This window comes from Pararge aegeria, chromosome Z (assembly GCF_905163445.1).
Source record: "Pararge aegeria chromosome Z, ilParAegt1.1, whole genome shotgun sequence".
Taxonomy (NCBI): Eukaryota; Metazoa; Arthropoda; class Insecta; order Lepidoptera; family Nymphalidae; genus Pararge; species Pararge aegeria.
In genome coordinates this window covers 11,992,266-12,005,969 of record NC_053208.1, presented here as the reverse complement: position 1 = coordinate 12,005,969, position 13,704 = coordinate 11,992,266, and the positions used below count along the sequence as shown (strand labels likewise).

Genomic DNA, 13,704 nt, shown 5'->3' with positions numbered 1-13,704 from the left:
TTGGAACCTTCTTACATTTGCAAGGCACGGTTAAGGTGTGACAAAGAACCGCATCTACTCCAAAGATTTTAAAGAATAAGGCTTATAATTAAATTAGTTGTGCCAAAATTATACAGTCAACTAGCTGAGGTATAAAATAGCAATCCGATTAGTGCGATAGGTGCAATAAGTACACATGAATATGGATGGTACGGGTTAGATTAAAATACATTCCGAAAATTACTGTACTGTATTTATTTGACGGCCGAGTGGTGCACTGGGCAGCGACTCTGCTTTGTGAGTCCAACGCCGTGGGTTCGATTCCCACAACTGGAAAATGTTTGTGTGATGAACATGAGTTTTTAAAGTTTATCTGTATATTAAAATTATTTATGTATACTATTCATAAAAAATATTCAACAGTCATCTTAGTAACCATAACCCAAGCTACACTTTCGCTCGCGTGAAAGTTAATTACGATTTATACGGTATCAAAGGGGCGCCATCTAGTTACGATACTGGGCAACTGTACTGACCTTAATAGCGCTCTTTCAATACCATATAAATCGTAGTTAACTAACACGCGATCGAATATGTATGCGTAGGTGGAAAATATCACAATTGCACTCTGATGTGTTGAGAACTCGTACACCTGGTATAAGGTATAAGTCTGCATGATATGCGGTCGCTGTCTACGCTAGCTCCTCGTAATAAGGCTAAATCAATCGCATACATCAGCGCAAGTTGGGGCCACTCATTCTATTTTTCAATACAGACACACATGCGTGTACTTGCGCGATTTTTAGTGTGATAATTTTTTTACTGTAATTTTAATATTAAGGAATGTACCTTTGTAGTTATAGTATTGTATGTACATTATGCGTAAACCTATTTATACTCTACAAGTAATATATTGAGACCTATGAAACATGACTTTTTGTTTTATTGAATACTAGCGTACCCAGCCCGCTTCGCCGGGCTAGATTTTGCTTTATGTTATTTAAACAATAAACTTACATCATAATATTTTTAATAAAAGCTGTATTTGACAGTTCAAAAATAGGAGTGCTCCGATCGTCACCAAACTTTACAGGATTACTCGCCAGGCCAAACTGGAGATTCCCTGAAAGTTTCATTGAAATCGGTCCAGCCGTTTCGGAGCCTATACGGAACATACCCACACACTTTCTCTATTATATATATAGATTAGCCCAATAAATACAATTAATAATTAGTATACATCTATAATGATTACTTATTATATTTTATTTATATTTAGATCTCAATGACCAAGGCTACTTGCTGTTTGTAAAAATAAATAAGATTGCATTAGACAGCGTTCTCTGTGTCCATCTACTGCAATCCCCAACCCGTAATATTCAAATATTCTTTTGGCCTATCACAGGTACTTGTGAAGCTTTCGTACATATATTATATTTACTTTCTCTTTTATATATATAAGCATAGAATTAAGGCACCGGTTCATTGCTTAGCGCACGGATATTTACAAATATCACGTGCAACATTGCTTTGCTGTTAACTATTAACATAATAAATAATCATAAATACTTCGGAGGGCCAATGGCCGATATGGGTCCGGTAGGTAGGTGCTGGTAGATCCCCCAATAGGTGGTCAAACGAATTGCAGGCAGCTATGGATAATAAACACGTAGTTACAAGGCCATGGCATGCAGAAATAACCTACCTGGTAGCATTGGGTCGGGCCAGCAGATTATGTTTATGAAATGAGTTCAACTACTGTAGCGTACTATAAATGCTAAAGTACAAAAACAAAAGCTTTTCTTATATTCAAAAATTAAAAGAGAAACTTAACTTTTCCGAATATAATGTAAGAGATTGTGCCCGTCACTCGTCCCTTCTATATTAATCCTATGGACGGCGGTTACCTATCTATCAAAAAGGGATCTCCAGCTGTAATCGAATTTAAACAATCACAATCCTGGTATTCGGTATTTCATCATAAATTTAATTAAGTATAATACAGCCGCCTGGCTCTATTGTATAAGATATTTATTTACAGTAGCATAGGAATTCATTAAAATATTGACGTTCCGTTATAAATCTTGGAGATATTTTAACAAGATCGCATAGCGCGCGATTTTGGTAGGTCCGGCGTGAGACTCTAGTTTGCTCTATAAATCTTCGAATCGCGCATCAATATGGTATCTGTTTAATACAAAAGATATTGGAGCTATTTTAATGATGTTATTCATATCCTTGTCTCAATAGTGGAATGGTTAAGGTATATGGACGTAAATACCTACAAGAAGTAGGAACTAACTATAAAATGGAACTTATTAGTTAAATAATATTAGTTTTGGATTTAAATTTTGGATCAAACTTGCACTTATGCAACTTGACTAATACGGTCCATAAGCAGAATCACAGAAGCTACCTTTGCTTAGCTTAGCTAAAGCTTTGGTTATTTTCTACATATATAACCCCAGTTTGAGTTAATAATATTGTCTACCAATCCGCACGGGGCCAGAGTGGTTGACTCGTATCCTAAAATGGGCCGGTAATAGGTTGATGTTATGATGAAAATGGAAACGGCTTTCCTCAGTTCATATTAGACTGGAAGAACGATGATGAAATAATCTCCTGGAACAAGTGACCGAGGAAAAGCAGCTGGTGATAAAACTGTAAGTACCTCTACCTAAATTTTTTTCCTCTGAACCGCAGTTTCGACGTTCTCCCTGTGCAGTGAGCCCTGTGGGCTCATTCGTATAATAAAGGTCCCGGGTTCGAACCCTGGCAGATGCATTTAGGGAATTTAATATTTCTGAGTTTTCACTGGTCTGGTCTTTTGGAAGCCTTCGGCCTTCGCTAGCTAGAACCCTGCTTACAATGATCTGCTATTAAGACGTGAGGTTTAGCGTTAGCGGTAGCCGATTCGAGGTGTTATTTTTTATAACAGGCATACCTACCCCTGACATAAATGGACTGCACCATCCACCCTGGTGTGATTCAGTCGAGGGCTAACAGGTAGTGGAACTTGGAAAAATTGGTTACAACTGAATAAATAAATAAACGATGACTATTTTACACACATACAACCCTTAAGTAAGCGTAATCATATACATCAATACTTAGAATATGCAAATAAACAGACACTAAAAAACATTTATGTTCATCATACATGCATTCTCCAGTTGTGGGAATCGAACCCACAGCCTTGGACTCAAAAAGCTGAATCGCTGCCCACTGCGCCAATCGGCATTTAAATTACATAATTATATTAGGTTATCTCTTCAGAAAAATATTTCAATATAGAACAGTCAAAGTCCGTAAATAACCAAAAATAAAAGTAACCTACCAGCTATTTACTGGGTAGATATAAAAGGAAGCACCCGAAACTTCCCGAAACTCAAAACTCATGCATCACAATAAAAAAGCAGCATCCCAAAACGTCAAAACCCGTCAAATTCTCATTGTCATTCACCGCAATCAACATGTCCCAGATGACGTTATAAAAGAAACTCGCCTCGCCTCCTGATTTATTTATACTGCAGAGTGTACGCCGCTCCAACGCATCGATTCATTAAAAAATATATAAAACCATGCACTCCAAGATGTCAGAGAAGCGTGGAAGGCAAAAAGTTGTCCGGCCGCCGATCTACAGAATTGAAAATGAGTACAATCCGGAAGCGATGCCTCAGTATTTTCAGGTTATGTATACGCGACTCTTATAAATTATTTATTACGAACCCTTATTGGTAGCAGCGCGCGTTTGTCTTTTTACACGAAATACAATGGATGCCCGTCTCCGTTCTGCAGACCAGTGGAGTCGATGTAAATTATAGTGTATGCGATTTTAATTGAATGTTTTTCATATTTGACATTTGGCGGTCTTTTGAGGTTTAAAGCACAGCTTGTTGGTTATTGTGCTGGATACGGGAACATACAATACGTATGTATTTCATTTCAGGAAATTATCATCAACATTCATCCAATTGATGTCGACCGAGTTCCACAATGTACGGTCCTGGGCGGCTTGTTTCCAGCGGCTACCAGCGACATCAAGTCGTTTGTCCACCTCGTTTGGGTCAAACTTACGCTTCGTTTACCGGTGCCGGGTCACCATTCCAACATCTTAGGACTTCTCGGTTCATCGGTTCTCCGAGTTATGTGCCCTGCTTGCCACTAGCTGAGCTATATCGGAAAGTCTAGTATTTCTACAGATCGCCACATTTGATCACGTAGAGATACTCATAGCTCTTTTCATCGCATGCCTAGTGAGTCTGAACATTCTTAAGAGGTTTTAGGAAATACTTACTCGTCTGATGACGCAACCCAAGAGTTGGTGCATAATTAGGTCAAAGGTTGTGATTTTTATTCCACTACAACTTAGCCCTTGAACACAATCTCACCTGTTAGTAAATTATGATGAGTTATGAAGTAGCGGGTTAACCTGTTACGGGTATGGCAGTTATATCAAACCTCTTATTGGTTTCCTCGCGGCAACGTACCAGAACGCTAAATCGCTCGGTAGCACGTCTATTTCTGTAGGTTAGTAACTAATCACGGCCAGACAAATTCGAAAATTATAGTTTCCCGAATTGCCTCTCCCGTGTTCGAACCCGGACCCTCCCATTTACCACTGTGCAAGAGAGATCGTGAAGCTACCATTTAAAGAGTCGCGAAATAGGGCCAGCGGTTTGGATCCAATGTTTTAGATGTAAAGTTTTTATCATATTTTGGCTTTGTACCGTGAATAAAACAACTAGTCTTAGCACTATAAATATGATTTTAAAAATGGTATTTACTTATAATTTATATTTTTAATACAATGTTCAGAATCTGAAGTAAAATTTTAACCTCTCGCTCTACTTTAAAACGATTCGTGTCTCTCTACAGAACAACATTCATGTTGGACGTTATATTAGATTTCAGTGAACGTTTTGGAAGGGAGAAAACTTGGTTGGGTCAACCGTCATTCCGCAAACTCCTATGTAATCGTGTCAGTCGGCAAGACAAAACAAAGAACTAGTATCAAGAGGAATAAACAGGAACCTTGTTACAGAGAAGTATTAAAATTAGTTTCATAGTATCTATTCGAAGGCTGTACTATACAGTAAGTAGTTTCACATCCTAATGTTTTGCCGTAATCCACTTGAACATCTACTTTGTTCGTCTTTGTATGTTTACCACGGACTATGAGCAGTGGCGTGCAAACTGGGTATCCACTAAGCGGGTACATAATATAAAATAAAAAAAAACTCCAGTACGAGTTATAAAAAACTTAAAGAAAGGCTTTTCAAATAATAAAAAGCCTACCCTTAAGTTTTTATAACTCGTACTGAACATTTTCTTCATTTTATATAATCTGCATAGTTCATACCCTATTCATACCCTCTATGCACGCCACTGAGTCTATGACCCCCTAGATTCAATAACTGGATCAGGGACAAAAGTTGTTAGGTATTGTGTTTTTGAGTCAAAAAGTACGAAATTGGCGGTGTCAACCTATACCTTTGCCTCAGAGAGCACGTTAAGCCAACTGGCAAAGGCCCAGTGGCGTGCACTTCGTACATGCACAAAAGCACTGCCTACCCTTAAATTTATATATAACTCGTATAGGAGGAGGACTTTTGGCATTTTTTGCCACCTTCCTACTGTATGCATACCCTGGTTAGAAACCCTGTGCACGCCATTGCAACGGGCCCAGTTATTATCAATATAATCAGTAGCCTATATCAGTCCATTGCTGGACTAAAGGCCTCTTATGGGAGGGTTAGCCCATAATCACCACGCTAGGCAGGTGGGTTGGTGATCACCGTAGATGGTAGAAGTAGCACTTAGGAAGATGCTGCCCGTTCTCCGTTAAATTCCCTTAGTCGCCTCGTATGACACTCGCGGGAAGAGGTAGGTTGTATTTTGATCTGGCGTCACCGGTCAAGGCATGTTATCACTATAATGTGATGATAATAGTTGAGGTTGAAGGGTCAAAGCCCTGAACCCCACTTTCCTAAGTTGTTGAGAACGGAGGCTTTCGCCCATCAGTAGGACACTCAGTGGCGTGCATAGAGGGTATGCACAGGGTATGCAGATGGTATAAAATGAAGAAAATCTCCATTAAGAGTTATAAATAATTAAGGGTAGGCTTTTTATAACTCTTACAATGCTAACCCTTAAGTTTTTTATAACGTGGACTGGAGATTTTCTTCATTTTATATCATCTACATACCCTGTGCATACCCTCTATGCACGCTACTGAGGACACTGATAGCCTGAGGGTTATAATAACGATGATGATGAACATCAGTAGGTGATGGGGGTTCATACATTTATAGGTACTAATTTTCTAAAGAAAAAGATTTGAAACAACAAAAGTATTGGTCTGGAAAGCACATTATGTACACTTTCTGTACTAATATTGTAAATAAGAAAGAAGAAGAAGAAGAATTTTTTCGTTTATTTGTACCACATAAACACCGAAAGTACTGGACTAATTTTAACTATTTCTTAACCAAAAGACAGTTCAATCAGTAGATCCTTAAGAAAATTGCAATAATGTAACCCAAAGTAGCAAAATTACTAGGCGAAATTAAAAAAAATATGGACTATAAGATTAAAGTAATCTTTATTACCTAAGAAAAATTCCGCGAGAGAACATCATGAGGAAGTCGCAGTAGACGCTCTTATGTTTTACAATGTTATAAGATGGGCGGTAGAAATAAAAGTATTAATTCTAATTAAAATAAATGGTTTTAACATCAAGGGTATTTATATAGAAGTTAAATCCTTTTTAATTTATTCTAGTCAGTAATTTAATGAAGAGGTTATCGCGAGTTTAAAAATTTAAGGACTACACCTAAACAAAACAGTTCTTTTCCGACATTTTATTCTTTTTATTAATAGATTTGGAATTTTTCTTTTTCTCCTACTTAAAAACTAGACCCGATTTTAATACTTAAAAATGTCTGTAAAATTACACCTAAATTGAATGCCACACGTCTCTCAATTATTAAAACTGAAAATGTGCCTGCGGGATGCTTTCAAAATAAAAACAGACGCGGAAAAACGAGTCGCGGGCAATCGTATATAGTTTACAGTAATAGTAATATAGTATTTTATAAATTAAAATGTATTTTTCAATCGTAATTTTCAGGCATAACATATTTGACCTTTCCAATAACACTTAGTTCATTATCAAGCAAATATCATCGTGGCCAACATAACATTACGTTTCAACTTTTAGTTACCGCGGGTATACTGCGGGAACAGCTAGTTCTCTGTCAAACTTTAATTTCATGACGAAGAATTATCAAGGCAGGCGCATGCCTTTATATAAAATGCAAGGCTCTGTTCGGCCTTTTGATGCGTCATGTAAGGACAACTCAAAATTACACGGGTTCAGGTTACATTCTGATGCACGGCAACCTTTTTTTGTTTACATAATGGGAAAGGCATAGCTAAACTATTATCCTGCCTAATAAAAACGAATGAGGAGGTGTTGGTCCAAGCACGTTTGCCTACAAAATGTACGAAAGTTATACGTGGCAGGAAAGACAGTTGCCGGAATAGCGTTCCACATATTTCCAGCAGTCGACGACCATTGATTGACATGATGATGGTGATGATTATGATGATTTCTAGGCAAGTACTCTCCAACCGAGATCGTTTATAGCCAACCTAACTTTTATTTGTAGAGATTTGTATTCGAGCTTTATACGAGCATTCGTGATCTGCAGCAGTCGAGCTTGTGGCTCTCTGTAATGGAGCCGAGGTGTTGTGCCCCACCGCGTTTGCTCGGTGAAGCTAGCATTGATCTTGAAGCCGTTTGGATACAACCGCGTAAGTACTATTACTAAAGCATTATATTAAACCGTTCGGGCTTCGCACGAATAAAAATTAGAAAAAAGATTGAAGCTACTGTATAATTACAGAAATTATGTGTAAATAAAGTTTGCTGATTACTTCTCGTTACACAATACGAACAAATTATGTATAGATCACCATGAGAACAAGTAGGAGGCGACGACTTTAATAATAGGAGTCAGGCTTTATGTTCGACGTTTAAACTAGACGATCGTCATCATCATTATTAATCCAAGAAGAGACCAGTAGATCTGTAGTGGCCTTCACAACAGGGCAAGGCCAAGTGCGGTTTGATAGACTTTATACACATTTGAGAAAGTTATGGAGAACTCTCAGATATGCAGGTTTACTGAAGATAAAATAAAGACAACGTCAATTCAACGTTAAATTAAAGACGCACGTAACTCCGAATAGTTAAAGGTGTGTGAAAATCGAACTTGGTCAACCCGAAAGTGAGGTCGAAGCTCTAACCACTATGCTATGACTATTATTATTAGATACTACGCCTAGAAAAACAACTAGAGGATAGTACTGGATTTTCATGGTAATTTTTAGAAGTTCTTTTTTTGTTCAAATTAAAGTGCTGTCCATACCCAGTCCGTAAAAATGATAAGTATTCTGCGTATTCCTTTTTTAAACGCATTTTAATTTTAATATTTCCCCGTATATTGGAAAAAAGTGAATTTATTTGTATTGTCGTACCCATAAATTTATTAAATAAATATGGATCGGTTGATTGTTAATAAAATTACATTTCCTTTTTGGTGCAAAAACTTTAAAGGCTATCCATTGTAAGCTTTCGATCCGCGTTAAATGCGGGTTTAATTTGGTAGCATTAAATAGGGGCGTACGATGTAAAATGCAGACTTTATAGCGGGCTTTAACTAATTGCAACAAACGTTCCCTCACCGGTCAGTAGGAATTTTCCTGAAACAAATATTTCAGAGTAAATTAATGATTAAAATTCGGTACGGTGTAGTCAGCCATAAAAACAAATTATCATTATACATCGCACTTATTTAACCCACAAATAAATCAGCGCCATCTCTTAGAATTCCCATGAGCTACTACGGACCAGGATATGGAACAGATTTTTATATTCTTATATTACTGCGTATGGAGGAGGCTATTGGATCCTTATTTATATAATAGCTAGCGGCCTACCCCCGCCTTCGCACGAGTGAATTTTAGATACCTAATAACGTAGAGGATTTAGCAGTGATTAATAATATTATAAAATATTATGATTTTGATTAATCTATATTACAGGGTATCTTAAGACACAATGCTTACAGCAATTTTTTTATGAGACAGTCATTGTTATGATCAACCGCTCACCATTCATCAGACTTGCACTTTCTTTGAACAAACTCATTTTTACAACTTTTGTATCAATGTCGAGATACCCATATACTTAATATACCCATATTGGTACGAATAAATAGAGAGCAGCGGTATTTATAGTCTCATTTCATTTAATCTTACTTTGGAATAACGCAAAAATTACCATTTTAATATATCTTAAATGCCTGAATGTTTTAGAACATCAAGTTTTCCACAAATGGGCACAACTTAATTTGCCTAGCGATCCTAAAGCAGGATCTGTTGGCTTACTACAAGTGGATGTGTCAATAGTGTTAAGAGTAGAAACACATAATATTATTCCTTCAGGAGTCAGAGACTACAAGTCGAAAGAGTAAGATTAAAATAATATCCTTATCTTAAACATAATGTTATTTTATACGAATGTGAGTTTCGCTTATGTACGTTTGTTATGCTTTCACGCCTGAACTACAAAACCGAGCTTCATCAAATTTTACACACTCAGATACCTAAACCTATAATCATATAGAAATCTAATTACATCCTACGGGACTCACACCGACGAAATAATTTATATCCGGGAAATCCACCAATTCCCGGTTAAAAAGGAAACCTTTAAAAATCATTTCAATCACTATCTTTTAGTTATTTTTGAATGGTACTTTTTTATTGAATTCCTAGAGTAAACTGGAAGATCTAAAAGCAGACGCATCTTTTCTACTGATAGACTGATAATGATTTTATAAAAAAGTACTTTTTTAACACAGTAACCTTCTCCTGCCATCTGGTTGCGAACTGCAATGTGCCAATTATCTAATAACTATATACAAAGCATTTGGTCTACCTAATGGCTCACTGTCACAAAGTGATAAACGTTCGGCGAAACCACCCAGTACATTTGTCAGGGTCTCATTTTGCGGTCTTGTGGTAAGTCTATTTACTATAAAAGCTTTATTTATATTAATGTTTAGAACAAGGTGGTTGTCTTAGTTACCATGTTAGCCATGGCCACTTATACCAAATAGGTCGGGTTATCTTCCTTAACTACTAAAACTTAAAAACAGATAGCTATTATGTGTAAGTCTGTTTAGTTGCTGTCCATATTTTTGCGTGATATTTCAAAAATACCAAGTTCAAAAGCTATGTGATTCGTCTCATTTTGTCATCAGAGTGGGAACAATAAAAGCCAAACGAGCAACAGCTATCAACCTCGGCATTCTGAACTTTCAGTACTTATGTTTTCTATTTATTTTTTACATTCATAGTTATATCTTACGTACCAAGAAGACACTGTGGCGTCCATAGAGGGAATGCACAGGGTATGCAGATTATATAAAATTACAAAAAAGCTCAGTACGAGTTATAAAAAACATAAAGGATATGCTTTGTAAGAGTTATAAAAAGCCTATACGTTTTTATAACTCATACTGGATTAAATAACTTATTTTATAACATCTGCATACCCTGTGAATACCCTTTATGCACGCCACTGCAGAGATGGCCGTCCTGATAGTTAGAAAAAAACCATAGCCTGTAAACAGATTAAAACTGCAGGGCATGGAAGTAGCACGTCGTACAAAGTGCTGCCCTGTTTCCATCAACTGAAGGAATTGAGTCTAATCTCATATGCCTGAAATTACACCAACACCCACCCCCCTTTAGAACATTCGATAGCAATGCTGCGTAGCGGCAGAAATAAGCATGACGGTAGAGCTCATCCGGGGAAGTCTTTGGACGACCGTCCGTCGTTTATCATATAAAGCTCAAATGCCGATAAAACAAGTAATGAGGTTACGGTGGATAATCCACGGCTCAGGGGTGCGAGATTTCGAGCGATTCATGTTCCGTCTTTGATACGATTTTCAACTCACGTAGGCATTCTTTAGTCTCGTAAAAAAAATAACAAACAACTGTTCGCAAGTTGTGATTACGATTACGAAACTGAGATTTCGAGCGATTTATGTTCCGTCTTTGATACGATTTTCAACTCACGCAGGCATTCTATCGTCTCGTAAAAAATAACAAATATGCGTTCGCAAATTGTGATTACGATTACGGGTAGAAAGGTCACTCATTCATTCATATAATCGAGCATGGCTTGTCAGAATTAAAAGCCCGCCAGAGTTAAGATGGTGAAGGTTAAATGTTATAATAACAATATAGTTCTCACTCAACTCAGTATGGACCAGCTTCATGAGCCACCAAGTTTTGACATGCTTTCCCAAAGTTTCATCGTTATAGGTTTTATGTATACTTGTTAAATTTTTGGTAGAAATCATGAAATACTTACCTGAACGAAACACTTTTAAGTTTATATATAGCAGATAATCGTACGGTACGGTGGCGATTGTATACCTATTAGCCAAATGCGTATTGGTTCACCCTTACTTGGTAGCAGGCAGGCGTCCAGCCACAGTCGCATTGTATAAAAAAACTGGAAGCCAACAATCTGGGTTTATATCAGCAAACACATATTTAAATTACGATGGGAGTTCTCTTGTAGGTGTTGGATCTATGAGGCTTAATAGCTGGTGGTATGATGTTTTTTCATCGTTTCTTCAAATCCGGCTACAGTCGCTTCGTATACAAAACTGTTAAGACTTTAAGTATCTTAGCTGTAATACATTATCACATATTTAAGTTAAGTTGGGAGTTTCTTTTGTATGTTTTGGGTTTACGCTCTGAAACTATCTCCTATGTGAGATTAGGACTGTGCCACTACGGCCTAGCATGGGCAGGACATATTTTCATACACGGGGAAAGGACAAAGTGTTGTCTTCTTACAGGGTTTGATTAACTCTCCGGGCATTGGCACACGTGTGAAAGTACTATCCAAAAACGTGTAAAAATAAACGGGGGTAACTTCTCCTCTTAATTCTGAGAGAACTGAATTCTGTTGACGTGTTTTGGCAGTTGGACACTGAAATTGTATCCCTTGTTGGGTGGTATAATTTTTTTTTCTCTTGCCTATCCTGCCTAGCCGTGCTGCAGTGGGTTGTTAACAGGGATGGTGATCTAATTTTATAGCTATTTAACTTGGACGGATTTAGTAAATAAAGAGAATAACTGATAAATCCAAACATTCCTATATTGTAATGTTATTTACATGTGTGTTTAGAAGATATTCTTTATTATTTTCACCAGTTTAAAGTTTAAAAATATATTGAATTGCAGGCTAAAACTGCAACACTTCATCGCAGTGTTAATCCCATTTACTGTGAAAGAATATCAATGGTAGAGATGTTTCCAAACATGAGTCAATATATTCGTTTTGAAGTTTGCGCGGCTGAAGGATGCTTTAATCGAGTTTTAGCTTCCACACATTTAAAGTTAGGAGAGATATCCCACGATGGACAAAACGGTATTACCTATTACTTATGCTAATTCCTGAGACCTTAAATGCTTCGATAAATCAATAGAAACGTAAGTTGTTAATATATTTTTTTTAAGAACCACATAATATGAAGAAAGGCACTTCAAACGATTGACATCTACGTACGTCTTTTGGAGGGAGTTCCGAGATCCACGGTCCGGGGCCGCTTATTTCCAGCAGCTCCTGGCGACTCTTTAACGCCAATCAATCAATTAATCGTCTTCTGTTCACCTTGTTGGGGACCGACCAACTCTGCGTTTACACTTATTTATACAATAAGACATCTAATTTAATACCTAACTATTAGTTAATATTATAACTAACGAATTATATCCGAAATAAATCAGATGACACATTATCTTTTAAAATATGGCCACTACCTTATAATTTATATTGGTGTTTTTACCTACACTTGGAGGCATTATCAATTTATATAAATTTAAAATGCATATAAAAATTTTCGGAACCGACAGGTTTTGAACCTGCGACTCTCGGGTTATCGCGGCTTGAGCGCTTTCACCAATTAAGCTACGGCTCTCCGAAAATTAGTATATGCCTTTCACATCAGTCTTATCAGTCTTAAATTTATAAAAATAGCGACTACCTATTCTACAAATAACAAACAGACAGTATATACCTTAGTCGTTGACGCTACGGGAAAACGTTGTTAGATAAATTATGTACAGTCTACATAACTTGAAGAACAGATATTGTTTTATACTCGTTTTTGTTCTGAATTTTTGGTTATTTCTGAAATTTTTAGTAGGTACTCTAACCTCAGCCGTTTGTCGTCCTGTTTTATTCGGATTATCATTACATTTTTTTAAAGATGTAAATGCTTGTCAATATAACTCAATAAGTTTGAAGCACTTCCCCGTCTAACAAATCCGCAATCATACATGTTCGTTTCAAGGTTACTTGCCAACATTTGGCCCATCGCTACTTCATATGTATGGAACATCAGTTAAGGGAACACTTGGACTGACTGAAGAGGACGGGCCCTATCATCGTGGTTCCCTTCTGGTTGCGCTCAACACGATCGTACCCTTTTATCAGAGGGCATTCAGAAGTATAACCTTGGAACCCGTAGCACCAATAAGACCAGTATATATTATGAAATTTTGTTTTTTTATTTTATATTAGCCTAATAAATACAATTAATAATTAGTAAAGATCTATAAAGATTA

General features: G+C 36.9%; 1 protein-coding gene across 1 annotated transcript in view; it reads left to right on the top strand.

Moving 5' to 3' along the window:
- Nucleotides 1-3,554: 3,554 nt before the first annotated feature.
- Nucleotides 3,555-13,704, top strand: part of LOC120636549 (fer-1-like protein 6) — a gene marked incomplete at its 5' end in the record, with an annotated part of 56,049 nt that continues 45,899 nt past the window's right edge. The window contains 7 exons of the mRNA XM_039908079.1: nucleotides 3,555-3,668; nucleotides 4,887-5,027; nucleotides 7,653-7,797; nucleotides 9,364-9,517; nucleotides 9,912-10,071; nucleotides 12,319-12,505; nucleotides 13,431-13,621. Of these exons, the coding sequence (XP_039764013.1) occupies nucleotides 3,555-3,668; nucleotides 4,887-5,027; nucleotides 7,653-7,797; nucleotides 9,364-9,517; nucleotides 9,912-10,071; nucleotides 12,319-12,505; nucleotides 13,431-13,621 (1,092 nt within the window). The remainder of the gene's footprint in view (nucleotides 3,669-4,886; nucleotides 5,028-7,652; nucleotides 7,798-9,363; nucleotides 9,518-9,911; nucleotides 10,072-12,318; nucleotides 12,506-13,430; nucleotides 13,622-13,704) is intronic.